This window comes from Pseudophryne corroboree, chromosome 3, assembly GCF_028390025.1.
Source record: "Pseudophryne corroboree isolate aPseCor3 chromosome 3, aPseCor3.hap2, whole genome shotgun sequence".
In the NCBI taxonomy this organism is placed as follows: Eukaryota; Metazoa; Chordata; class Amphibia; order Anura; family Myobatrachidae; genus Pseudophryne; species Pseudophryne corroboree.
Genome location: NC_086446.1, coordinates 509,661,405 through 509,688,916, shown reverse-complemented (window position 1 = coordinate 509,688,916; position 27,512 = coordinate 509,661,405). Strand labels below are relative to the sequence as shown.

At 45.6% G+C, this 27,512-nt stretch overlaps 1 protein-coding gene across 7 annotated transcripts in view; it reads left to right on the top strand.

The window, feature by feature from the left end:
* Positions 1-26,521, top strand: part of NTN1 (netrin 1) — a 475,394-nt gene extending 448,873 nt beyond the window's left edge. For all 7 annotated transcript variants that reach the window (XM_063961056.1, XM_063961055.1, XM_063961054.1 and 4 more), the window contains one exon: positions 23,074-26,521. In XM_063961056.1, the coding sequence (XP_063817126.1) occupies positions 23,074-23,402 (329 nt within the window). In that variant the 3' untranslated portion in view covers positions 23,403-26,521. The remainder of the gene's footprint in view (positions 1-23,073) is intronic.
* Positions 26,522-27,512: the final 991 nt, after the last annotated feature.

Here is a 27,512-nt window from a genome sequence, read left to right as displayed (position 1 = left end):
CCTCCTCTGATGCAGATGAGAAGGCAAGCTTTTTGTACCAAGTTTTGGCCAGCCGCCACTGCATACTGACAAGAAAAGCGCCTGCGTCCTGCACGGCTGCAGAAAGAGAAGAGTAAAGAACCTGACATGTTGCATTCTGCCTCCCCACAGGGGGTGTTTGACAATCGTCAAATGGGCATCTAAGGAACGCCTGCTGCTCCATTTAATACGTCCGCTCACTTACAAACTACAGCTATTTCACCTCAGCGTGAGGGCTTCTTTTCCAGGACGGACGCTTAATCCGCTGGTGTCTGATCTCTGTGGCTTGGAAGGGCATGGCTTTGTATGTAGGGGAAATCGAAGCTGCCAATGTTCCCAGAGAGCCAGAGTGGGTGGGGGAGATTGTAGGAGTGTAAGCTGTGCCACAATGCCTCAGTTACAGACAGCATTTCTGCATGGAAGTGTCAGAGAGGCTGAGGTACTGCCAAGCAAAGGGTAGTGGCCATATCGGAAAGAAACGGAGATAAAAGCGCTGCTGCACAGACAGATAAACAGTACTCATTTTACATGTCTAGAAATCCTGGGCCAGATAAACAATGGAGTGGATGGAGCAACAGCTCCAGGCCTCACATAAAATAGACCAGTCACCTTAACTCTAGAATTACTGTATTTGTAGTTTTCTCACAAAATTCGTAATTTTTTCTTTTTATGTATTTAGAGACATTTGGGTAAATAGTATAGGAGGTATACACAGCCAGTCCCAGGCCCATGTGGCCCTTAATCCGGCCTTGTTCTAACAGAACCATAGAGAGAGACAGACTATGGCTATTGTTCACATAATAAGGTGTTACAAATGTAGTCCAATCTACATGTTATTACTTTGACCAGTGGTTCCCAATTGTGGTCCTCAAGACCCCCCCGACAGTCCAGGTTTCAGGGATATTTCTACAGTGTACTTGTGCACAGATATCTTCCCTTATGTGCTTATCCTTTCTTACTTTAATAATCTTCAACTGCACCAAATCCATCAGTCTTCTGCCACCTGATACTTATTCCAGTGTCATCTGCTGATGTAACTATGTTTATTTATCCTGTACTTGTCCTATACTGGCATCAACTGTAAGTTGCTGTTTTCATGTTTGATTATTTGTTTATGTACTCTGTAACTGAGCGCTGCGGAACCCTTATGGCGCCATATAAATAAAGGATAATAATAATAATAATAACCAAACTGACTGAGGTACTATTTAAGTCACCTGTGCTTAACTATGGATATCCTTAAAACCTGGGGTGCCTTGGGGACCACGTTTGGGAACCACAGACTTAAGCCGGGTACACACTAGCCGATGTGTGTACCCGGCGATATTGGCTGCGGCAGGGACCTGGCATCGGCAAATGCATGCACACTTGCTGTTGCCGGTGGGGAGGGAGTGACGGGAAGGGGGGGGCGCGGGGGCTGCAGCATGGCTCTCGTTAACGAGGTCCTCCCTTTGTCTGAACTGTTCAGACGAGGGAGGGGGTCGTTAACAATGCGCAGGAGTGCACATTGTTAGCGATGTTGAGTGTACACACTAGAGGAGATAGTAAAATAAGATTTTACTTACCGATAAATCTATTTCTCGTAGTCCGTAGTGGATGCTGGGACTCCGTCAGGACCATGGGGAATAGCGGCTCCGCAGGAGACAGGGCACAAAATTTAAAAGTTTGACCACTAGGTGGTGTGTACTGGCTCCTCCCCCTATGACCCTCCTCCAAGCCTCAGTTAGGATACTGTGCCCGGACGAGCGTACACAATAAGGAAGGATTTTGAATCCCGGGTAAGACTCATACCAGCCACACCAATCACACCGTACAACTTGTGATCTGAACCCAGTTAACAGTATGACAAACGTAGGAGCCTCTGAACAGACGGCTCACAACAATAACAACCCGATTTTTTTGTAACAATAACTATGTACAAGTATTGCAGACAATCCGCACTTGGGATGGGCGCCCAGCATCCACTACGGACTACGAGAAATAGATTTATCGGTAAGTAAAATCTTATTTTCTCTGACGTCCTAGTGGATGCTGGGACTCCGTCAGGACCATGGGGATTATACCAAAGCTCCCAAACGGGTGGGAGAGTGCGGATGACTCTGCAGCACCGAATGAGAGAACTCCAGGTCCTCCTTAGCCAGGGTATCAAATTTGTAGAATTTTACAAACGTGTTCTCCCCTGACCACGTAGCTGCTCGGCAGAGTTGTAATGCCGAGACCCCTCGGGCAGCCGCCCAAGATGAGCCCACCTTCCTTGTGGAATGGGCCTTGACAGATTTAGGCTGTGGCAGGCCTGCCACAGAATGTGCAAGTTGAATTGTGCTACAAATCCAACGAGCAATCGTCTGCTTAGAAGCAGGAGCACCCAGCTTGTTGGGTGCATACAGTATAAACAGCGAGTCAGATTTTCTGACTCCAGCCGTCCTTGAAATATATATTTTCAATGCTCTGACAACGTCCAGCAACTTGGAATCCTCCAAATCGCTAGTAGCCGCAGGCACCACAATAGGCTGGTTCAGGTGAAACGCTGAAACCACCTTAGGCAGAAAGTGAGGACGCGTCCGCAGTTCTGCCCTGTCCGAATGGAAAATCAGATATGGGCTTTTATACGATAAAGCCGCCAATTCTGACACTCTCCTGGCTGAAGCCAGGGCCAGTAGCATGGTTACTTTCCATGTAAGATATTTCAAATCCACCGATTTGAGTGGCTCAAACCAATGGGATTTGAGAAAATCCAAAACTACATTAAGATCCCACGGTGCCACTGGGGGCACAACCGGGGGCTGTATATGTAGTACTCCTTTTACAAAAGTCTGGGCTTCAGGAACTGAAGCCAATTCTTTCTGGAAGAAAATCGACAGGGCCGAAATTTGAACCTTAATGGACCCTAAATTTGAGGCCCATAGACAATCCTGTTTGCAGGAAATGTAGGAATCGACCCAGTTGAAATTCCTCCGTCTGGGCCTTCCTGGCCTCACACCACGCAACATATTTTCTCCAAATGCGGTGATAATGTTTTGCAGTCACCTCCTTCCTGGCTTTTACCAGGGTAGGGATGACCTCTTCCGGAATGCCTTTTTCCCTTAGGATTCGGCGTTCAACCGCCATGCCGTCAAACGCAGCCACGGTAAGTCTTGGAATAGACACGGTCCCTGCTGAAGCAGGTCCCGTCTTAGAGGTAGAGGCCACGGATCTTCCGTGAGCATCTCCTGAAGTTCCGGGTACCAAGTTCTTCTTGGCCAATCCGAAGCCACGAGTATCGTTCTTACTCCCCTTTGCCGTATAATTCTCAGTACTTTTGGTATGAGAGGCAGAGGAGGAAACACATACACTGACTGGTACACCCATGGTGTTACCAGAGCGTCTACAGCTATTGCCTGAGGGTCTCTTGACCTGGCGCAATACCTGTCCAGTTTTTTGTTGAGGCGGGACGCCATCATGTCCACCATTGGTCTTTCCCAATGGATCACAATCATGTGGAAGACTTCTGGATGAAGTCCCCACTCTCCCGGGTGCAGATCGTGTCTGCTGAGGAAGTCTGCTTCCCAGTTGTCCACTCCCGGGATGAACACAGCTGACAGTGCTAACACATGATTTTCTGCCCAGCGGAGAATCCTTGCAGCTTCTGCCATTGCCCTCCTGCTTCTTGTGCCGCCCTGTCTGTTTACGTGGGCGACTGCCGTGATGTTGTCCGACTGAATCAACACCGGCTGACCCTGAAGCAGAGGTTTTGCCAGGCTTAGAGCATTGTAGATTGCTCTTAGCTCCAGTATATTTATGTGAAGAGACGTCTCCAGGCTTGACCACACGCCCTGGAAGTTTCTTCCCTGTGTGACCGCTCCCCAGCCTCTCAGGCTGGCATCCGTGGTCACTAGGACCCAGTTCTGTATGCCGAATCTGCGGCCCTCTAACAGATGAGCACTCTTGTCCTTGTGGACAATTTTATCCGCTGATGCAACTGCAGATGCGATCCGGACCATTTGTCCAGCAGATCCCACTGAAAAGTTCGTGCATGGAATCTGCCGAATGGAATCGCTTCGTAAGAAGCTACCATTTTTCCCAGGACTCTTGTGCATTGATGCACAGATACTTTTCCTGGTTTTAGGAGGTTCCTGACTAGATCGGATAACTCCCTGGCTTTCTCCTCCGGAAGAAATACCTTTTTCTGAACAGTGTCCAGAATCATCCCTAGGAACAACAGACGTGTCGTCGGGATCAGTTGGGATTTTGGAAAATTCAGAATCCACCCGTGTTGTTGGAGCACTACTTGGGTTAGTGCTACTCCGACCTCCAGCTGTTCTCTGGATCTTGCCCTTATCAGGAGATCGTCCAAGTAAGGGATAATTAAGACGCCTTCTCTTCGAAGAAGGATCATCATTTCGGCCATTACCTTGGTAAAGACCCGGGGTGCCGTGGACAATCCAAACGGCAGCGTCTGAAACTGATAATGACAGTTTTGGACCACTAACCTGAGGTACCCTTGGTGTAGGAGGGGTACCTTGACTATCACCTGCTGAGAATACAGCTTGTGAATGGCCTCCAATACCGTCGCCCTGTCGGAGGGAGACGTTGGCAAAGCAGACTTTAGGAAACGGCGAGGAGGGGACTTCTCGAATTCCAACCTGTAACCCTGAGATACTACCTGCAGGATCCAGGGGTCCACCTGCGAGTGAGCCCACTGTGCGCTGAAATGTTTGAGGCGACCCCCCACCGCCCCTGAGTCTGCTTGTAAGGTCCCAGCGTCATTCTGACGCCTTTGTAGAAGCCGGGGAGGGCTTCTGCTCCTGGGAAGGAGCTGCTTGTTGCAGTCTCTTACCCTTTCCTTTGCCTCGGGGCAAATAGGAATGTCCTTTTGCTCGTTTGTTCTTATAGGAACGAAAGGACTGCGGCTGAAAAGCCTGCGGCTTTTTCTGCTGGGAGGTGACCTGGGGTAAAAAGGTGGATTTTCCGGCCGTTGCCGTGGCCACCAGATCCGATAGACCGACCCCAAATAATTCCTCCCCCTTATACGGCAATACTTCCATATGTCGTTTGGAATCCGCATCACCTGACCACTGGCGCGTCCATAAACTTCTTCTGGCAGATATGGACATCGCACTTACTCTTGATGCCAGAGTGCAAATATTTCTCTGTGCATCTCGCATATAAAGAAATGCATCCTTTAACTGCTCTATAGTCAGTAAAATACTGTCCCTATCCAGGGTATCAATATTTTCAGACAGTGACTCCGACCAAGCCACGCCAGCACTGCACATCCAGGCTGAGGCGATTGCTGGTCTCAGTATAACACCCGTATGTGTGTATATACTTTTTAATGTATTCTCCAGCCTCCTATCAGCTGGATCCTTGAGGGCGGCCGTATCAGGAGACGGTAACGCCACTTGCTTTGATAAGCGTGTGAGCGCCTTATCCACCCTAGGAGGTGTTTCCCAGCGCGCCCTAACCTCTGGCGGGAAAGGGTATAATGCCAATAACTTCTTTGAAATTAGCAGTTTTCTATCTGGGGTAACCCACGCTTCATCACACACTTCATTCAGTTCCTTTGATTCAGGAAAAACTATCGGTAGTTTTTTTACACCCCACATAATACCCCTTTTTGTGGTACTTGCAGTATCAGAGATATGCAAAGCCTCCTTCATTGCCGTGATCATATAACGTGTGGCCCTACTGGAAAATATGTTTGTTTCTTCACCGTCGACACTGGATTCAGTGTCAGTGTCTGGGTCTGTGTCGACCGACTGAGGTAAAGGGCGTTTTACAGCCCCTGACGGTGTCTGAGACGCCTGGACAGGTACTAACTGGTTTGCCGGCTGTCTCATGTCGTCAACCGACTTTTGTAGCGTGCTGACACTATCCCGTAATTCCATAAACAAAGCCATCCATTCTGGTGTCGACTCCCTAGGGGGTGACATCACCATTACAGGCAATTGCTCCGCCTCCACGCCAACATCGTCCTCATACATGTCGACACACACGTACCGACACACAGCAGACACACAGGGAATGCTCTGATAGAAGACAGGACCCCACTAGCCCTTTGGGGAGACAGAGGGAGAGTTTGCCAGCACACACCCAAGCGCTATAAATATATATAGGGACAACCTTAATAAGTGTGTTCCCTTTATAGCAGCTCAAATATTATAAATATCGCCAATAAGTGCCCCCCCTCTCTGTTTTTACCCTGTTTCTGTAGTGCAGTGCAGGGGAGAGTCCTGGGAGCCTTCCTCGCAGCGGAGCTGGGCAGGAAAATGGCGCTGTGTGCGGAGGAGAATAGGCCCCGCCCCCTTTTCGGCTGGCTTCTTCTCCCGGTTTTTTTGGAACCTGGCAGGGGTTAAATACATCCATATAGCCCCAGGGGCTATATGTGATATATTTTAGCCAGAATAGGTATATTACATTGCTGCCCAGGGCGCCCCCCCCAGCGACCACTGGTGTGAAGTGTGCGGAGAGCAATGGCGCACAGCTGCAGTGCTGTGCGCTACCTCATGAAGACTGAGACGTCTTCTGCCGCCGGTTTCTGGACCTCTTCTCTATTCGGCATCTGCAAGGGGGTCGGCGGCGCGGCTCCGGTGACCCATCCAGGCTGTACCTGTGATCGTCCCTCTGGAGCTAGTGTCCAGTAGCCTAAGAAGCAAATCCATCCTGCACGCAGGTGAGTTCACTTCTTCTCCCCTAAGTCCCTCGTTGCAGTGAGCCTGTTGCCAGCAGGACTCACTGAAAATAAAAAACCTAACAAACTTTTTCTAAGCAGCTCTTTAGGAGAGCCACCTAGATTGCACCCTGCTCGGACGGGCACAAAAACCTAACTGAGGCTTGGAGGAGGGTCATAGGGGGAGGAGCCAGTACACACCACCTAGTGGTCAAACTTTTAAATTTTGTGCCCTGTCTCCTGCGGAGCCGCTATTCCCCATGGTCCTGACGGAGTCCCAGCATCCACTAGGACGTCAGAGAAAAGATATCGTTCAGATTGGCCCTTCTGAGCGATATCTTTTACTTTCTTGTCTAGTGTGTACCCGGCTTTAGATTCATATCAGATCTCATAAACAACATTGTATAGATTATACCAATAAATAGATACCAGAAATGGTTAGATGAAGAGGTCGTGGAGAACATCTGCACTAATGCCAACACATGCTCTATGGGGCATATTCAATCAGCCGCATTAACCTGCAATTCAATTGAAAAGACACAAGGTTTTTTTGTTATTCAATTAGTCATGGTAATTTTCAATTAGGATTTAACACAGACTCTGAGCAGGCGAAAAAAGTTTCTGGAAATCCCTATTTCAAGGTAAAATTGTTGGAACTTCAGAACCCCTGGACACCCCCCCCCCCCTCCCCTCTCAATGATTGATTGATTGATTGATTAGTCACTTATCAGTTTTTAATTAGCTTAATATGGCCAATAATTACATGACTTTTTTGGGGGTGATATTCTGCAAGAGCTGTGCAACAGGTATGTCGGGGCATTGTATGGATGGGACAGGTGTTTTTAACCTTGCAGATGGGAGTTACAGGTGTTTTTTAATCATTTTTTTTATAAGTGGTTCACATGATACAAAAATCAATTTACAGGCATTTGTATGCAACTCAAATTAAACTAGAACAAGAATTTGCTTGAACAATCTTGTTTTTCACTTAAATTAAAAAAGAAAAAATCATCCATTTGAAACATTTTAGGAGCCCCAAATATTGTCATTTTGCTTACTAATACACATCTATTCTGTTATCCAATTTTTTTTGTACTCTTTTGGGGTACAGGTTAATTTTCCTCCACACTTAACGCGACTATTAACAGCCAAAATAATGCAACGCGCAAGTGCTGTTTTCAGTTGAACTGGTTGAGTATCGGTAGTGCGCATAGACAAGGTAATCAGCATATTAGACACGTTAATTTCAGTTGCCGTAAAAAAAAAAAAAAAAAAAAAAAGTTTGTTGCAGTGAATATGCCCCTTTAGGTACTGTATATGCATTAAAGAAAATTTCCGTATTGTACAGATGGTATTATGTGCCAGATGAATCCAGATTTATCCAATAGATGCTGGAGGGATTGTGTACCAGAAGGTTCATTCCTTAATATATATGGTGGTGCCTCTTCCAGACAGACACTTGTGCAGGGACCAGAAATCTTGTCTACTGGAGAGCCAAAGGCAGGAAGTCCAGAAGACAAGAGATTAACTCCCAACACAACAGTACTGCGCACACATTACTGTGGAAAACACAGTGGAAGTGGACCTTACCACTAAATTATAGTGCATGCGGGACACTGTTCACTGTATGCTATTTACCAGTGGCGGATTTTACCTAGGGGTTGCAGGACTGCAGCTCACCCCCAAGTAAAATCTGCCACCCGCAGGGACTGCCTAGCAGTGACTTCTCACTGGAAGTGGTCCCTGCTAATTACAGCCAATCAGGTAGTCCCAGGGGGAAGGTACCATGGAGCATTATCTTCAGTCCTGGCGACATCCCACTGGGACTGGAATAGGTGACGATTTTCAGCTTGGGGAGTGCTCTCCCTGCACCTCCCGACTGTGTTACTGCTCACAGTGCAATTTTGTAAGAGCCTCCACACATTAAGTGGTGATTTCAATTGATTATGAAGGCCTTAATTGCCCTACTCCCCAATATATTTCTTAAATTATATCTGAAGAGAGCTGCTAAGCATCTTAGTCTGATAAGTTCTGATAGGTATCATTGGTTTGGTTAGCATTACTGCCGCACAGAACTGAGGTCAATTCCCAAGGCCCTATCAGTGTGGAGTTATTTACGTTCTCCATGTGTGTGCGCTGGGTTACCTCCCACAATCATAATGGTAAGGTAATTGGCTTCTGACAAAAAATTTTTTTAAAACATATACAACTGTGTTCTCATACACTGTTGCTTCATTCGCTCCAAACAGCACCTTACACCGCACTAGGGCAGATGTATTAACCTGCAGAAGGGATAAACCAGTGATAAGTGCAAGGTGATAACGCACCATCAAAACGAATGGGTCTATTTACTAAGCCATGGATGGAGATAAAGTACCAGCCAATCAAAGTCTAACTGCCATGTCAGACTGTGTTTAAAAAAATTACAGGATCTGGTTGGTGGGTACTGTATCTCTGTCCTCTGTATCTCCACCCAAGGCTTAAGCTGCACATACACCTAAAGCTTTATTGTCCGATCTGGCTGGTTGGAATGAAAATCTGGTAATGGATGGGAACAAATGAACATTGACCATTTGCTCCCAAACACTGAAAAACAGACAAAAATGGTCAATCAGACAAATTGGTTAAATCCATTTGAATTAACCAATTTGTCTGAACAACCGTTTTGTCAGTTTTCTGGCATTTCGAAGCAAAAGGTAAATTTTTCATTTACTTCCCCCATATATTACCAGATTTTTATTCCAACCAGCCAGAACGGACAATAAATCTTTAGGCATATGGGCAGCTTTAGTAAATAGACACCTAAATCCTGTTCGGTTAAAATCGCAGCTCAGCGTCTCTAGTACTCTGAGTGGTGTTTCGCTGTGTCTGTGATGCAGAATTTAAAGAAAAAGGCTGGAACTACACGTCTCAGAGTGGCTCAGTCGTGGCGGACATCATGTGCCACATGGCATATACAGTAGATGCTATACTGTATGAGGACACGTGTAGCTTGTATGTGCATGCAGTAGGCCATATCAGTTGTATGCTGTACTGGGCAGGGACTGACATGAATGACTAAATATTCTCTGTAAGCATTCCAAAATATGTGCGCGACATAAATAACTTAATAAATACATATTGTTTCTCTTCATTGACCTTGGATATGTCAACACCAGATAAACTCCGGTATCTGGATTGGATACAGTTGTTTCTACACAGCTGATCTTTTGTACCTTAAGGCAATGAAAAGAAACAAATCTGCTAAGCAATAGAACTTTCTGGCAGCGGTGCTCCCCTTTAATGTAAGCCAACGGCAGACGTGCCGACTTCATATGTTGCATGTACAGCTTTGTTTTAAATTAGTATACCTTCCAAGAGCTACACTTACGGATTAAATATTATTGTTGCCCTTCTGCTACATTAATTTTCAGATTCATTTCAGTTTTCAGCAGTTTTTTTGTAAATGCATTTTATCTTTGACCAAAAACTAAAGTATAGGAAAATATTAGGTTCAATCTTTTTTTTTTTTTTAATGAATTTATTTTGATGTTTTTGAGCAGGCTTTCAAAGCAAATGCCAAACATAACAACAAACAAAAGATTCTAGGGTATCGGTATGTGATACTGCCTCACGGGATGCCGAATGTCAGGATACTGATATCAACATTCCGTGCGCCAGTATGCCGGTAGGGGGGTGAGTGCAGTGAAGTTCCTTGCGGCCTCTGTGTTCTATTCTCCCTCTATGGGTGTTGTGGACACCCATAGAGGGGGACTCACCTACTTCGCCGGTAATCCGGCGGCGGTATATTACCCCAGTTGGGATCCCGGCATTGGTATTGGATCCCGATGGGCGATATGTTAACCGCATACTGGTTCTAGCAATCTGTACATTTCGCCATTTGTGACAAAGAAAGTTTAATATGTTCATGTCATTTTACTCTTCTGAAAATCAGGAGTGCCATTCATATGTTCAGAGCATTGGCTATAATCGATGCAGGGTGCGCAGTGCCCACACCACATACCCTGCCCCAGTGCAACTCTACTTACCTCTCGAGTCCCGCATCAGCACTGCAGACAGAAATCGTGCCACTATCCCGGAGATGTGCTCATGCACGGTACAGATGTCTCCAGGAACATAGTGCAGACCTGCACACGTGCAGTAGACTCTGGCACAAAGCCAGAGAAGAGGGGGCCCGCCTGGAGCCTGCAAATGGGTCCGCTCCTCTATTAAACCAGTCCCTGATTCACATCTTAATTTGTAGCATTTACCCTTCCCTATTACTGAAAGGGTTAAGAGTAATATAGCTGAGCATACTGTCCCTATTCTCTGGGATAGACCCATGTTTTTCAAAGTGTCCCTAGAAATGTCTCTATTATTCAACATTGACAACTGCACAATACAGTCCCTCTCATTCTGTACTGTATGTTGGATGTAATTCTAGGGGCTATACATAAAAAGCCTAGATTTGCATATCATTTTATTGTCATTTTAAATCCTGCAGGAAGAACCCTGATAATAAGAATTTACTTACCGATAATTCTATTTCTCATAGTCCGTAGTGGATGCTGGGGACTCCGTAAGGACCATGGGGAATAGCGGCTCCGCAGGAGACTGGGCACATCTAAAGAAAGCTTTAGGACTATCTGGTGTGCACTGGCTCCTCCCCCTATGACCCTCCTCCAAGCCTCAGTTAGGATACTGTGCCCGGACGAGCGTACACAATAAGGAAGGATTTTGAATCCCGGGTAAGACTCATACCAGCCACACCAATCACACCGTATAACCTGTGATCTGAACCCAGTTAACAGCATGATAACAGAGGAGCCTCTGAAAGATGGCTCACAACAATAATAACCCGATTTTTGTAACAATAACTATGTACAAGTATTGCAGACAATCCGCACTTGGGATGGGCGCCCAGCATCCACTACGGACTATGAGAAATAGAATTATCGGTAAGTAAATTCTTATTTTCTCTAACGTCCTAAGTGGATGCTGGGACTCCGTAAGGACCATGGGGATTATACCAAAGCTCCCAAACGGGCGGGAGAGTGCGGATGACTCTGCAGCACCAAATGAGAGAACTCCAGGTCCTCCTCAGCCAGGATATCAATTTTGTAGAATTTTACAAACGTATTTGCTCCTGACCAAGTAGCTGCTCGGCAAAGTTGTAAAGCCGAGACCCCTCGGGCAGCCGCCCAAGATGAGCCCACCTTCCTTGTGGAGTGGGCATTTACAGATTTTTGGCTGTGGCAGGCCTGCCACAGAATGTGCAAGCTGAATTGTACTACAAATCCAACGAGCAATAGTCTGCTTAGAAGCAGGAGCACCCAGCTTGTTGGGTGCATACAGGATAAACAGCGAGTCAGATTTCCTGACTCCAGCCGTCCTGGAAACATATATTTTCAGGGCCCTGACAACGTCTAGCAACTTGGAGTCCTCCAAGTCCCTAGTAGCCGCAGGCACCACAAATAGGTTGGTTCAGGTGAAACGCTGAAACCACCTTAGGGAGAAACTGAGGACGAGTCCTCAATTCCGCCCTGTCCGAATGGAACATCAGATAAGGGCTTTTTCAGGATAAAGCCGCCAATTCTGACACGCGCCTGGCCCAGCCCAGGGCCAACAGCATGACCACTTTCCATGTGAGATATTTTAACTCCACAGATTTAAGTGGTTCAAACCAATGTGACTTTTGGAACCCAAAACTACATTGAGATCCCAAAGTGCCACTGGAGGCACAAAAGGAGGCTGTATATGCAGTACCCCTTTTACAAACGTCTGAACTTCAGGGACTGAAGCTAGTTCTTTTTGGAAGAAAATTGACAGGGCCGAAATTTGAACCTTAATGGACCCCAATTTCAGGCCCATAGACACTCCTGTTTGCAGGAAATGTAGGAATCGACCCAGTTGAATTTCCACCGTCGGGCCTTACTGGCCTCGCACCACGCAACATATTTTCGCCAATTGCGGTGATAATGTTTTTGCGGTAACATCCTTCCTGGCTTTGATCAGGATAGGGATGACTTCATCCGGAATGCCTTTTTTCCTTCAGGATCCGGCGTTCAACCGCCATGCCGTCAAACGTAGCCGCGGTAAGTCTTGGAACAGACAGGGTCCTTGCTGGAGCAGGTCCCTTCTTAGAGGTAGAGGCCACGGATCCTCCGTGAGCATCTCTTGAAGTTCCGGTTACCAAATCCTTCTTGGCCAATCCGGAGCCACGAATATAGTGCTTACTCCTCTCCATCTTATCAATCTCAGTACCTTGGGTATGAGAGGCAGAGGAGGGAACACATACCCTGACTGGTACACCCACGGTGTTACCAGAGCGTCTACAGCTATTGCCTGAGGGTCCCTGGACCTGGCGCAATACCTGTCGAGTTTTTCCCAACGGTTTATAATCATGTGGAAGACTTCTGGGTGAAGTCCCCACTCTCCCGGGTGGAGGTCGTGCTGAGGAAGTCTGCTTCCCAGTTGTCCACTCCCGGAATGAATACTGCTGACAGTGCTATCACATGATTTTCCGCCCAGCGAAGAATCCTTGCAGCTTCTGCCATTGCCCTCCTGCTTCTTGTGCCACCCTGTTTATGTGGGTGACTGCCGTGATGTTGTCCGACTGGATCAACACCGGCTGACCTTGAAGCAGAGGTCTTGCTAAGCTTAGAGCATTGTAAATGTCCCTTAGCTTCAGGATATTTATGAAGTGATGTCTCCAGGCTTGACCATAAGTCCTGGATATTCCTTCCCTGTGTGACTGCTCCCCAGCCTTGCAGGCTGGCATCCGTGGTTACCAGGACCCAGTCCTGAATGCCGAATCTGCGGCCCTCTAGAAGATGAGCACTCTGCAACCACCACAGGAGGGACACCCTTGTCCTTGGTGACAGGGTTATCCGCTGATGCATCTGAAGATGCGACCCGGACCATTTGTCCAGCAGGTCCCACTGGAAAGTTCTTGCGTGGAATCTGCCGAATGGGATTGCTTCGTAGGAAGCCACCATTTTACCCAGAACCCTTGTGCATTGATGCACTGAGACTTGGCTCGGTTTTAGGAGGTTCCTGACTAGCTCGGATAACTCCCTGGCTTTCTCCTCCGGGAGAAACACCTTCTTCTGGACTGTGTCCAGGATCATCCCTAGGAACAGAAGACAAGTCGTCGGAACCAGCTGCGATTTTGGAATATTGAGAATCCAACCGTGCTGCAGCAACACTACCTGAGATAGTGCTACACCGACCTCCAACTGTTCCCTGGATCTTACCCTTATCAGGGAATTGTCCAAGTAAGGGATAACTAAAATTCCCTTCCTTTGAAGGAATATCATCATTTCGGCCATTACCTTGGTAAAGACCCGGGGTGCCGTGGACCATCCATACGGCAGCGTCTGAACTGATAGTGACAGTTCTGTACCATAAACCTGAGGTACCCTTGGTGAGAAGGGTAAATTTTAACATGAAGGTAAGCATCCTTGATGTCCCGAGACATCATGTAGTCCCCTTCTTCCAGGTTCGCAATCACTGCTCTGAGTGACTCAATCTTGAATTTGAACCTCTGTATGTAAGTGTTCAAAGATTTTAGATTTAGAATCGGTCTCACCGAGCCGTCCGGCTTCGGTACCACAACAGTGTGGAATAATACCCCGTTCCCTGTTGCAGGAGGGGTATCTTGATTATCACCTGCTGGGAATACAGCTTGTGAATGGCTTCCAAAACTGTCTCCCTGTCAGAAGGAGACATCGGTAAAGCCGACTTTAGGAAACGGCGAGGGGGAGACGTCTCAAATTCTAATTTGTACCCCTGAGATATCACCTGAAGGATCCAGGGGTCTACTTGCGAGTGAGCCCACTGCGCGCTTAAATTCATTGAGACGGGCCCCCCACCGTGCCTGATTCTGCTTGTAAAGCCCCAGCGTATACTGAGGGCTTGGCAGAGGCGGGAGAGGGTTTCTGTTCCTGGGAACTGGCTGATTTCTGCAGCCTTTTTCCTCTCCCTCTGTCACGGGGCAGAAATGAGGAACCTTTTGGCCGCTTATCCACGAAAAGACTGCGCCTGATAATACGGCGTCTTCTCATGTTGAGAGGCGACCTGGGGTACAAACGTGGATTTCCCAGCTGTTGCCGTGGCCACCAGGTCTGAAAGACCGACCCCAAATAACTCCTCCCCTTAATAAGGCAATATTTCCAAATGCCGTTTGGAATACGCATCACCTGACCACTGACGTGTCCATAACCCTCTTTTTCAGTCAGGGAATCCGACCACGCCAACCCAGCACTGCACATCCAGGCTGAGGCGATTGCTGGTCGCAGTATAACACCAGTATGTGTGTAAATACATTTTAGGATACCCTCCTGCTTTCTATCAGCAGGATCCTTAAGGGCGGCCATCTCAGGAGAGGATAGAGCCCTTACAAGCGTGTGAGCGCTTTATCCACCCTAGGGGGTGTTTCCCAACGCACCCTAACCTCTGGCGGGAAAGGATATAATGCCAATAACATTTTAGAAATTATCAGTTGTTATCGGGGGAAACCCACGCATCATCACACACCTCATTTAATTTCTCAGATTCAGGAAAACTACAGGTAGTTTTTCCTCACCGAACATAATACCCCTTTTTGGTGGTACTCGTATTATCAGAAATGTGTAAAACATTTTTCATTGCCTCAATCATGTAACGTGTGGCCCTACTGGAAGTCACATTTGTCTCTTCACCGTCGACACTGGAGTCCGTATCCGTGTCGGTGTCTATGTCTGCCATCTGAGGTAACGGGCGCTTTATAGCCCCTGACGGCCTATGAGACGTCTGGACAGGCACAAGCTGAGTAGCCGGCTGTCTCATGTCAACCACTGTCTTTTATACAGAGCTGACACTGTCACGTAATTTCTTCCAACAGTTCATCCACTCAGGTGTCGACCCCCTAGGGGGTGACATCACTATTACAGGCAATCTGCTCCGTCTCCACATCATTTTTCTCCTCATACATGTCGACACAAAAGTACCGACATACAGCACACACACAGGGAATGCTCTGATAGAGGACAGGACCCCACTAGCCCTTTGGGGAGACAGAGGGAGAGTTTGCCAGCACACACCAGAGCGCTATATATATATATATATATATATATACAGGGATAACCTTATATAAGTGTTTTTCCCCTTATAGCTGATGTATAGTTAATACTGCGCCTAATTTGTGCCCCCCTCTCTTTTTTAACCCTTTCTGTAGTGTAGTGACTGCAGGGGAGAGCCAGGGAGCGTCCCTCCAACGGAGCTGTGAGGGAAAATGGCGCCAGTGTGCTGAGGAGATAGGCTCCGCCCCTTTATCGGCTGCCTTATCTCCCGTTTTTTTATGTATTTTGGCAGGGGTTAAATGCATCCATATAGCCCAGGAGCTATATGTGATGCATTTTTTGCCATCCAAGGTGTTTATTATTGCGTCTCAGGGCGCCCCCCCCAGCGCCCTGCACCCTCAGTGACCGGAGTGTGAAGTGTGCTGAGAGCAATGGCGCACAGCTGCAGTGCTGTGCGCTACCTTGTTGAAGACAGGACGTCTTCTGCCGCCGATTTTCCGGACCTCTTCTGCCTTCTGGCTCTGTAAGGGGGCCGGCGGCGCGGCTCTGGGACCCATCCAAGCTGGGCCTGTGATCGTCCCTCTGGAGCTAATGTCCAGTAGCCTAAGAAGCCCAATCCACTCTGCACGCAGGTGAGTTCGCTTCTTCTCCCCTTAGTCCCTCGATGCAGTGAGCCTGTTGCCAGCAGGTCTCACTGAAAATAAAAAACCTAAACTAAAACTTTCACTAAGAAGCTCAGGAGAGCCCCTAGTGTGCACCCTTCTCGTTCGGGCACAGAGATCTAACTGAGGCTTGGAGGAGGGTCATAGGGGAGGAGCCAGTGCACACCAGATAGTCCTAAAGCTTTCTTTAGATGTGCCCAGTCTCCTGCGGAGCCGCTATTCCCCATGGTCCTTATGGAGTCCCCAGCATCCACTTAGGACGTTAGAGAAAATTGGCAGATCTGAAAAGCTGCCACATAGTATACATACGCCTAACTCTCTACGTATCCGATGAGAGGTCAGCAGTGTCTAGGATGACAGTCAATAGATCGACACCATATGTTTGATATGCACTAGGTTGACAGATAAAAGGTCGACGTTCATGAAGGTGGACAGGTACAAAAGGTGAACGTGACAATGGTTGACGTACAAATGGTCAACACTAGTTTTTGTTTTTTTCAATTTTCCCAACTTCTGCTTGATTTACTATTCACATGGACTATGATTGGGACTAGTAACCTATAGACTGCACAGAGGCACGGCCGTAACTAGCGGTGGACAGACTGTACTTTGCACACAGCGCAGTTGTGGGCACACCGTCCACCGCTATCCCGATTGTGAAGTTGTCGCACTGGTCGCTGTAACTCTGACAGTAGGCAGTGCTGGTGCGGCAGCGAGTCTCTGTTGTGATGCGCGAGTGTGGGACTTCCGGGGACAGACACCCCTCTACCCTAGTAAGGGGAGCTATGCCTCCATCCTGCCTCCTCTTACTACAAAGCACAGGGGGTGGGCTGTTCCTAGTGCTCCCCTCCGCCTCTAAAATGGCATAGCTCTGCCCATCACAGACCTCCATTTCCCTCGGTCCAGCTTCTCCTGTGGGGCTCCCTTAGATCACCATCAGCGACAGCAGCAGACAGATCTGTCAGGTAGCACTCCCAACGCTTCCTTCTCCTGCCATTACCTCAGGGTGCCCCACAATCAGTGCCGTAACTAGACATTTTAGCGCTGTGTGCAAGAAAACAGCAAAAGCGCCCCCCCCCCCCCCCCCACACACACACACACCTTACATATGAAAAATATATAGGGGCGTGGCTTCATGTGAAAGGGGCGTGGCCACAGAGCTCCCTTTGACACATTACGGCAGGCAGAGCCCCCTTTTACACCTAACGAAAAGGTAGAGTCACCTTTTACACATTACGGCAGCAGAGTCCTCCTTTTTACACATTACAGCAGTCAGAGTCCCGTTTTTACACATTAGGCAGGCAGTACCCCTTTTTCACACAGTACAGAAGCAGAGTCCCCCTTTTTACACATTTGGGTGCATGCTGAGTTTTTCCGCCTCACAGCGTATTGCGCTGTGTGCAATGACCCTCTCGCACATAGCTAGTTACGGCATTGCCCACAATGCTCAGTGAGCACTCTTTTAAGTGTTGTCCCGCAAACCCATCTTTCCACAGGGGCCACAAGATAATCTCTCCAGCAGTGCTCAGTGAACTAGAACTTTCACTCGCGCACTGATTGCTTCAGGTGCTGTCAAGAGTCCACTGTCACCAATATACTTTAAACATGCTGGCTGCATGCACAGTCACATATTATTGCTACAAGTGTGATATACCTTACGATTGTGAAGTTGTAGCACTGGCCACTGTAACTCTGAGGGCAGGCAGCGCTGGTACGGCAGTGAGTCTCTCTCGTGTGGTGTGACTACGGGACTTCTGGGGACAGAGATAGCAGGCAAATGGGAGCAGTGCAGTAAGTGGCCACACACACACACACACACACACACACACACACACACACACACACACACACACATCAATCCCTGTGTGGTGTCATTTGAATAACAAACAATGCAGTGTAATTAGAATAACAGACACTACTGAGCGGTGTAATGTGAATTGGTACTATTATGTGGCCACGACCCTTTATTTTTTACATGCACACTGTTCCTGTTTTAAATCTGGAGTGAGAGAGGGCACCAATTCACTTTCTGGTTATGTCAAGTTGGGGCTCTGCGCAGAGGTGGCGAGGTGAGCCATCTTGCCTGAAGCGCAGTGAGCAAAGTGAGTCCACGAGGGTACATGTTTCCACTGATTGTGGTCGCATATGATGAAACATACAAATGGACTCCCAAAAACCTAAAAAATAAAACAAAACTTGTTGACCACGTGTCACCCATTGTCATGTTCATCTTTTGACCCTTTTCGACCATATGGGGTCAACGTACTGACTGTCTACCTAGACACTGTAGATCTTATATACCACACCCAACTCTTTATTCTTAGGGGTAAATTCAATTCTTGAAATCAGTGCGATGTGCAGTTTCCCAAACAGCACAATGCCTTCAGCTGGCATTTGCCCATGCAATGTCAGCATTACCATAATTGCCCAATATGCGCACAGCGGCTGCACCTTTTGCAGAAATGAATTCCCTTTTTACAGTCTGGAATTCATAATACAAAATGAATGAAGGATTTGCAAAGAAAAATATATATATATATTTTCAGCATGCCACAGTGGGGATTATTGCACACCAAGGTACACAACTGTACATGTTGTGTTTGCACACACCTGCATCATCAGTTTGCCTGGACAGTATTGTGATGTATTTCCCACAATGTTCTTGTATTACTATCCATTAATTTCCATGACACCTCTGCCCCATTGTTCTGTGATATATATGTAACACAGATAGTTGTTCATGATGTAATTTTGTGAATGAATACATACGGTGACGGTGTAGAATTGCTGTGTGGCAGAGCAGGTATATACAGTGTGTGTGTGTATACACATCCCCCCTCCCCTCCCAGCAAGTGACACATCCAGAGCCTGCTCTCATGTTTTCACAGCTGGAAGGTGAAATAAGAAATTCTGGAAGACTTTAGAATTGAGAATGTTGATTTTTCCAAAGGTATATTACCCCTCCCCCCTGCCGAGAGCCTGGAAGGTTCTAATTTTCCTGAGCGGACTGGCTGAAAATGAGATGGTCAGAATCAGATGCCTTGTTAACTAAACCCTGCTTATGTTGTAGGGCATCTGTTTAGATACCCCCAAATTATGTACTAAGTATTAGGGTTTCTAAAGAAAAACAAATAGCACTTGCACAAACTGTCTGGGGATATGTCACCAGGACTGTAAATCAGGCCCGTATTAGTTTGACAACCCGTTACTGCTTGATACTTCCACTAATTGGTTATTGGTTCAAAGCATTGCCTATGGAGAAGATGCTGACCACCTTAAAAGTCCATAGCTCTAACCATTCCTCCGAGAGGCAAGTCTGTAGCCCTCACTAGATACAAAGGGGCCCATTTATCAATAATCACATATTCAATGCAATCTGGGCACAATATTAGCGCTCCATGATCGCAATGCAATATGCAATCCTATCACCAGAATGTATTAATGAGCACAAGCAGGTACAGCAGCTCCGAAATGAGTCGGTTCCCACGGATTGCTCAGTGAGTTGCCGGGGTATGGTCTGTGCATGCACGGTCAGCCAGACTGCACTGCACAGCAGTCACTTCTAGTGAGGGTTCTGGGCAGTGGCGGAACTTCTGAGTGGTTGGCTCAGGTGCGAAAATATTCTTCAGGGCCCCCCTCCTCTGACCCACCCGAAACCATAATATGCCATATGCCAATGGGTGACAGGGAGAAGCCGAGGGTGGCAGAGAAAGGCAGTGGGCGACAGGGGGAGGAGATCCAGTGGTGTGTGCCTATATAACTCTGCACACAAATAATTTCCAACAGTGGGAACCGGGAACACAGCGGCCACTGCCCAGTTTTGAGAGGGGGACATACCCCCTGTGCTTTCCTCCATTCAGCACTTGGTCAAGCAGCCTCTGACAGCACCAATTACACCGGTCGTGAAATACCTTTAATTCAGGAAGACTTCACAGCTTTGTCAGTTAAGAGGCAGTACGTGTTTGTGATCATCATTGCTAACAGGCGTCAGGACTCCCCTATCAGTCCGGTTCTGATGGCAAACTGATGCAACTGCACACACATAAGGTCAACCGCACCTCCCTGAGGGAAGGCACCCCCCTGCTCGCTTTGCTAAGTTTGACTTTGCTCAAAACAATTGTGCAATGGCCCAGGGGAAAACTCATTGCTGGTCTGGGCAGCAGTAGGCCCCTTAGTTCCCAAGGGCACTGGTGCAATGCACCTGCTGCACCAATGGAAGTTCCACCTCTGGTTTCATGGGAACCCTCTGCACTGCCAGTTACGTGATGTGTAGCCCATAGGCTACAATGGGCAACCTACATCTTCAGATGGCGGTAGCTGAGGGGGCCAATATCGGGAATGCTTTATGGGGGATGTGGCTGCGGGTGGCAATGGAGGATCGCAGCAGGTATTGGACATAGCTGCCGTTGTCCCTCCTTCATACATTCGGGGGATACTTAATTTTTGTGTCTAACCCTGAAAACGAGTGTTTTGGGGGAAATAGCCATAGATATACAACGATAAATGGGGCCTAAAACCTTTCAGAGAAATCTATTGCTCAGGAAAATTTGTTTGTTTACCCTTCGATACAGTAATACCCCTTTCAGACAGAAATGTCTGAAAGTCCCAGGTAGTTTTGCCGGGACCTGCCTGACCCCCCTTTCACACAGACATGCAAATTACTGGGTCGAGAATTTCGACCCGGTAATTTGCAGATCAACACGGGTATTTTGTCTGTGTGAAAGGGTCAACCCGTGACATAAGTCCTGTGTCTCCGACTCTGGTAAATTCCCGGATCGAAGTCCCGGGAATTACAAAACGGGTTGACCCTGTCACACAGAAAAAGGACCTGCGTGTTTCATGAAATTACCGGGTGGAACTGCGTCACCCGGTAATTTCATGTTCTGTCTGAAAGGGGTATAACAGGTATTATGTGCAGATATAATTGTATCCAGTGCTTTTATTTCTTGTGGCACGCAGTGTTGTCACCTTTTTTCTTACAGTCTAATTTTTAATTCTTATAACTAGTTCCAGAAACAGGAAGAAATCAGTGAAATCATTTGGGAATTGAGAGTGGAAGGTACTATATAAATCTTGTATCAACTTGTAACTGTAGCTGGGAGCAGGCACTTTTTTTCCTAGGACAAAAGCACTGATTGTTTCTAATTCAGAGACCGAAGCTCGTCTGTTATCGCACCCAGGGCAACACAAACAGACAAATGTGTCTCTGAAGGTGGACATCCCTCTATTTAAGAAAGTGTACAAGAAAAGCCGGTGGCATGTAAAATATCATGTTAGCAGGTGTTGTCCCCAGAAATGTCAGCAAATTAGTTTGGAAACAATTAACCCATGTGTGAATATAGCGTAAAATGTCACAATCACCTAGCCTTTCAGCACACTGCTGGGTGTACTCGACTACCATGGTATGTAGGAAGAGAAAGTGTTATTTTTAGAACTGTTTTACTGTATTGATACAATGAAAATGACATAAATGCCTAATCCTTAATTTATAAATAGAAAATAAAAAAGTCCAAGCACTGAAGGTCTATGTAGATGAGCACATCTGCAGCGCAGCCTGATATTTAACATTGGATAATGAATACATCAGGAAAACCAAAACGAAAAGACAAACAAACACCTTCATCTAATACAACAACACAGCATGATGTGGTGCGCCACATACATTTTCACTATATTTCTGGATCAAATGTAGCATGGCAGGGATGCCTGTAACTTGCTAGTAGGTCATGGAGTATAAAGAAAGATAAATACAACAAACTTGAAAATTGTTTTAAGAAAAAGTGAGCGTCCGTGTGTCAGACTTCCACCTTTGACAGGTTATTCACAGTGATAGTAAAATGTCTGGCTCTGTGATACTTGGAGCAATTGGACAACTGAGCAGCAAGGCTGTGCTCTCCATTACTGGACGCTTCCACATCTGGCACAAAGAAGAACAAGCAGGCACATTTCCGGTATGATTAACAAACTGAGGCTGGGATTAGAAATAAATAGAAATCACTGGGTGCCGTGGCAGACGTTTGCAATGATTCCCCCTATTCCATCTGTATTATTACTAACATCACAAATACATACTCTGTGAGATCTGTGCAACTCTAGAACTATATAAAGCAACATAACACACACGTTGCAATTTTACCAAGAAACAGATGAGACTAAAGAGACACCCAAACTTCTGGCCCACAGCGGACACCTGCTACTATGGTTAGAGTACACCCTTCAGTAAGAGATCATACAGGGGGATAATGAAAACACATTGATGAGGCATCATCTGAAATATGCAATTGAATTGTGAGCACTGATCCACAAAACTGATGACCTGAACCTGAACAGAGATGGGTGAAGCAACATTTGCAGACTGACAGTCCATATTAACTTTGCAGAGAGCACAAGATCATCCCTTATGGTTGGAGAAAGGAAATGCTGTATCCAACTGTAAAGGGAGTAATTTCTATTAAAACAAATATAAAACAAATACTATATCGTTAACAAACATATAATACTCAGAGTCATTACATTGTGCTATTTATCATATACTTTTGCTCTTTTCTTAGTCCTCAAATGATATTTCTTTTAGAATGCAGCAGTGAATTTAATTGGGTTGTTTTTTACCCTAAATAACTTGACAGAAAATGTAGTCACACTGTTCATGCAAAATACAGTCGCTTCTCATTTATAATAATGTTTCATTTGTTTTGTTTTTCAGCGGTTCAGATTCATATCCTAAAGGCTGATAAAGCAGGAGACTGGTGGAAATTCACAGTCAATGTCATCTCTGTGTATAAACAAGGAACCAACCGCATCCGCCGGGGGGACCAGAACCTTTGGATCCGTTCCAAGGATATAGCCTGCAAGTGTCCCAAACTCAAGCCTATGAAGAAGTACCTCCTCCTGGGGAATGACGAGGATTCACCTGACCAAAATGGGGTGGTTGCTGACAAGACCAGCTTGGTTATACAGTGGAGGGACACATGGGCCAGAAGGCTGAGAAAGTTCCAACAGCGAGAAAAGAAAGGGAAGTGCAAGAAAGCCTAGAAGCAGACAAGACTGAGGGCCCTAAAAGGAGAAACCAGAATTATGTAGAAGAGTGAGGGAGGACCGTAATTGCTGCTTGCTGTAGAGTCTGGAGCAGATAGGATTATCCATTTAGATTTTTTTATTTTATTTTTAAATATTTTCCCAGATGGAGGATGGAAACTCGCTTTTCAAGGTTGGCGATGGTAGATCAAGCCGAGACAAAGAGGGAGGGTCACTTTTAATTTTGGAACTGATGCGTTTGCACCTAATATGTAGAGTTGATTCACAGACACAAGCTCACGGGACAGAGAGAAGGAGGGGGTGGGCTGGGCTTGGGGGAAAGTTGTTGCAGAGAGATTTATGGCCATACAAGCTGTGAAATTTACACCTGTTCGGTATCTCCTGCGTTGTGAGTCATTCATTGTTAAAGCATTTCTCACGTTCTGCATTTGAAGCCCTGTGGCTTCATTTCCATTGAGATGGAATGGGGACAGACAACCCCTTCCAGCATTTTGGTAAACCCTAAACACCCTAAGGGTGGGGATTAGTTGTTGGTAACCACACTGCAGCCAAGCAACAACATAAGGGTTAACTCAACATCAATCCCCACACACTTTTACCTACCTTCCTATGGGTGCTGACTGCTAGGTATGAAAACCTAGAGGAGGAAAAAAGAATAATTTGTAAAACAGAAAAAATGCAAATCCTAACATTTAAAGTATGTATATCATTGAAGTAACTTTTTTTGTTTTTTGAAAGGAAAAAAACATTTTGTTGCGTTTTTGTATATGTTTAAATAACGCCCTCCCCATCACACGTTCACCCTGTACATAACAATGTATGCAGGATTGACAGTATTAGCCAGTCAGCAGAGGGAAGGGCGCATAGATTAAACATGTTAGCAGAGTTTATATAAATATATATATACTGATTTCAGAAAATATATATGGAGTTGCTGTAATATTGGTTTAGAAACATAGAAGTCCAAGACGTGTACTTTTATGGTTAAGTTTACCATGCTTCTAATTAGAAGAGTTTACTTTTGTGAAGACCCCATTGGGCTTTAATGCATACTTCTAATTGAAATAAGCTGTACTTTTACTTAATAGGTTAAAAACGTTTACTCCGATAATCCACTTAATAATTACGGTGTGTTTACCCAATATGCCTTAGTGGTGTTGCTAGCTCTTAGTGGACTGATAGCCTGAAAATTGCTGCCTACTCCACAAATAGCCAACAGATACTCTTTAATGATCAGGTGGTTAGTGTCTGGTGGGCTCCTAGTGTTAATGATTTATATAGAAAGGGGAAATTAATTAACAAGATGGAAAAAACTTCACACGGACATTAACTCCAGATATGAGAGATCTCTGTTTAGTCTGCTGTGCAGATGTCTTCTAGAAGAGATGACATGGTCCATAAAATGAAAATCTGGAACTAATCTCCACCTTGCCTGTGGGGCAATCGCATAGCATGTCTGGTTCTACGAGAATAACTTTGTTCTTTATTGGTAACAAGCTCATAACCAGGATACGTGGCCTATTCCATTTTGCCCAACTATGAGGTATTTTCCCCAGGATCTACTTTGTCCAGTTTACCAGGATCTAAAGAGCTAAGTGATTTGCTAAATAATTATTTCAGATTTGATAGCCATATGAGATGTAACACAAAAATTGTGTCTTGCACCAATAAATAGTTGGTTTCTGTGATTCAAGTTATTAACAAAACAAGAATATTAACCCGAATAGTATTAAAGTAATTCTTAAAAGAACAATGATTCAGATTCTTGTTCCATCAAACAAATCAGGGTTTTTCAATTGAAATCCTCAAGTACCCCTAACAGGTCATGTTTTCAGGATTTCTGTCTGTGATAACAAGTGGGCAAATTATTGACCTGCAAATCAGATTAACTCACCTACTCTATGCATGGTTAATTACTGTAAATCCTAAAAACATGACCATGAGGATTGGAGAACAGATCCCCTAACACAAAAATGTATAGAGTTAAAACTGTGGCAAAGATGAAAAACTAAGGGGTATATTTACTAAAGTTCAGGTTTACAAAAGTGGAGGTGTTGCCCATAGCAACCAATCAGACTCTGACTATTATCTTCTAAAAGGTGTTAGATAAATGATAAGTAAAATGTGATTGGTTACTGTGGGCAACAGCTCCACATTTAAAAACCTGCAATTTAGTAAATTTACCCTTAGGCATTGAAGGACCCATTGGAGGCAGCCATTTTGAACACCTCCCAACTGCTTCAGATTTAGGCTGGACAGTACCATCTTGTTGGACTGTTGGCAATAAGCTATTTTACAGGAGCAATAGAGGCAGGTGTTAAGGCAATATACAGTATGGAGCGCTACTAAATGATACACATAGGGGTTATATGAAGTAAATTAGATAGAGGTCTACAGCCTAAATATAACCAGCTACTAAAATATCTCTGTTCTATATTTCCTTTTAATGTGTTAATAGAAGAAATGAAATCCCTTTCAAAGCGGACATCAGGGCAGAGTTAATTGGAATTTGTCTTGGCAAAGAGACAGGATCTCAGTGTTTGGTGTGGCAGTGTCAGGATGTGTGATAGATTTTGGAATAACCTCCTGTACCTTCCAGGATGTTTCAAAAACATTGAGCAATTAAAGGAGCATGATCACAGAAATTACAGTTCACATAACCTTCAATATTCACTTATAACAAGAATGTATCTAGCGCGACATGACAGCTGGTTACCTGAGGTAGAAGCTTCATCTCTTCCTTGGGGGTCAGGGCAGAGGTCCTCTTACAGTAATAGGTGTCTGCATGTCCTGGAAATGACTCTTCAGTAACTTTCCTGGACTCCTGATCCTCTATTTGCTCAGTTAATTTGAGGGGATTACCCTGTGGTGCATCCGCTCTGTTTGAGGTCAGAAGTTAAACACCACGCCAGGCTTTCAGAGGTCTACAAGTAACACATTGACTTATGGTTTCAGTAAGTTTCTGCATTTATTGAAATTATTACAAAGTTTTTTTTATGGTTGTTTTTTTTCTTTTACCTGCGGTGTTAAATCTTGTTAACCAATTATTTCACAGATGGAATTCACCAGTTACTCTCAAACTTCTTTTGAGTAGTCAATAAAAATACTTAAGTTGATGTTTCAAGGTCTTAAATGATGAAGCAACTGGTCAGAGCACTAACCATGAGTAAATTAGAGTAAGAGTTTGGCTGATTTTCAGCCAGCCAAGAGTGTGATCTGATTCATGTCATCCCAACAGCACCAGTCTTTTACAGCCTGCACCAAGTATAAAAGCCAAAGCAATTAAGTGAATATATTTACAGCAAAATAAAACAAAGGGAAGGGTAAATCCTAATTGGGAAGACTAGCCATGAGTTCCTAGACAAAACCTTCCTTTGCCTGTGTCCACAAATCCTAAGATCAGGAGAGCTGTGCCAGGTTGGCCCGTTTGATACTGTATATAAGCGACAAAGCTCACAAAAGCAAATACATGTAATAGTTTAGTCATTATTTTTGAAGACATACGTTGCAGGTTGAGTGGAAATATTCACGTGTAAAGACAGCATTTTAACCTTTATTGGAAAAAAACAAAATCACAAGATTAGAACTTACAGTAGTTTTCGTCTGCCAACAGTAAGCCAATCAGGAAATCTACGGGTTAATGTTGGAGCAGCCTGACATTTCCCGATCTGGGTAGCAGGTACTAATATTGACATACATGATCTCAGCTGGCACGAGCCTCATAGAACAAAAACAAACATTTCAAAAAGGCAGGTGTCCCAGTAGGATATCGGAAGTCTGGATTTAGGATCTAGGAGGGGAAGGTTTGTGAGTCGGGGGGAGAAGGTGGGGGTTGGAAACGCTATTTGCAAATTGGCTTTCACTTTATGAGGAGAAGAAGTGTAAGGCGTGTGTTTGTGGTAGGATCACAGATTGGGTCCTCAAGTGTTGGGTTTGGACACCCGTCCTTTTAACCCTACTGCTGCTGATTTGATATATAGAGCTTCCTCTGCGCTATTTACTAATTTATTTCTGTCATGAACGTGCAGGCAGATTAAACATGTTCCATCTCTAAAGTAGATTGTATTTTGTGATGTTTTCTAGAGGGCAATCCCGATGGCAGCAATT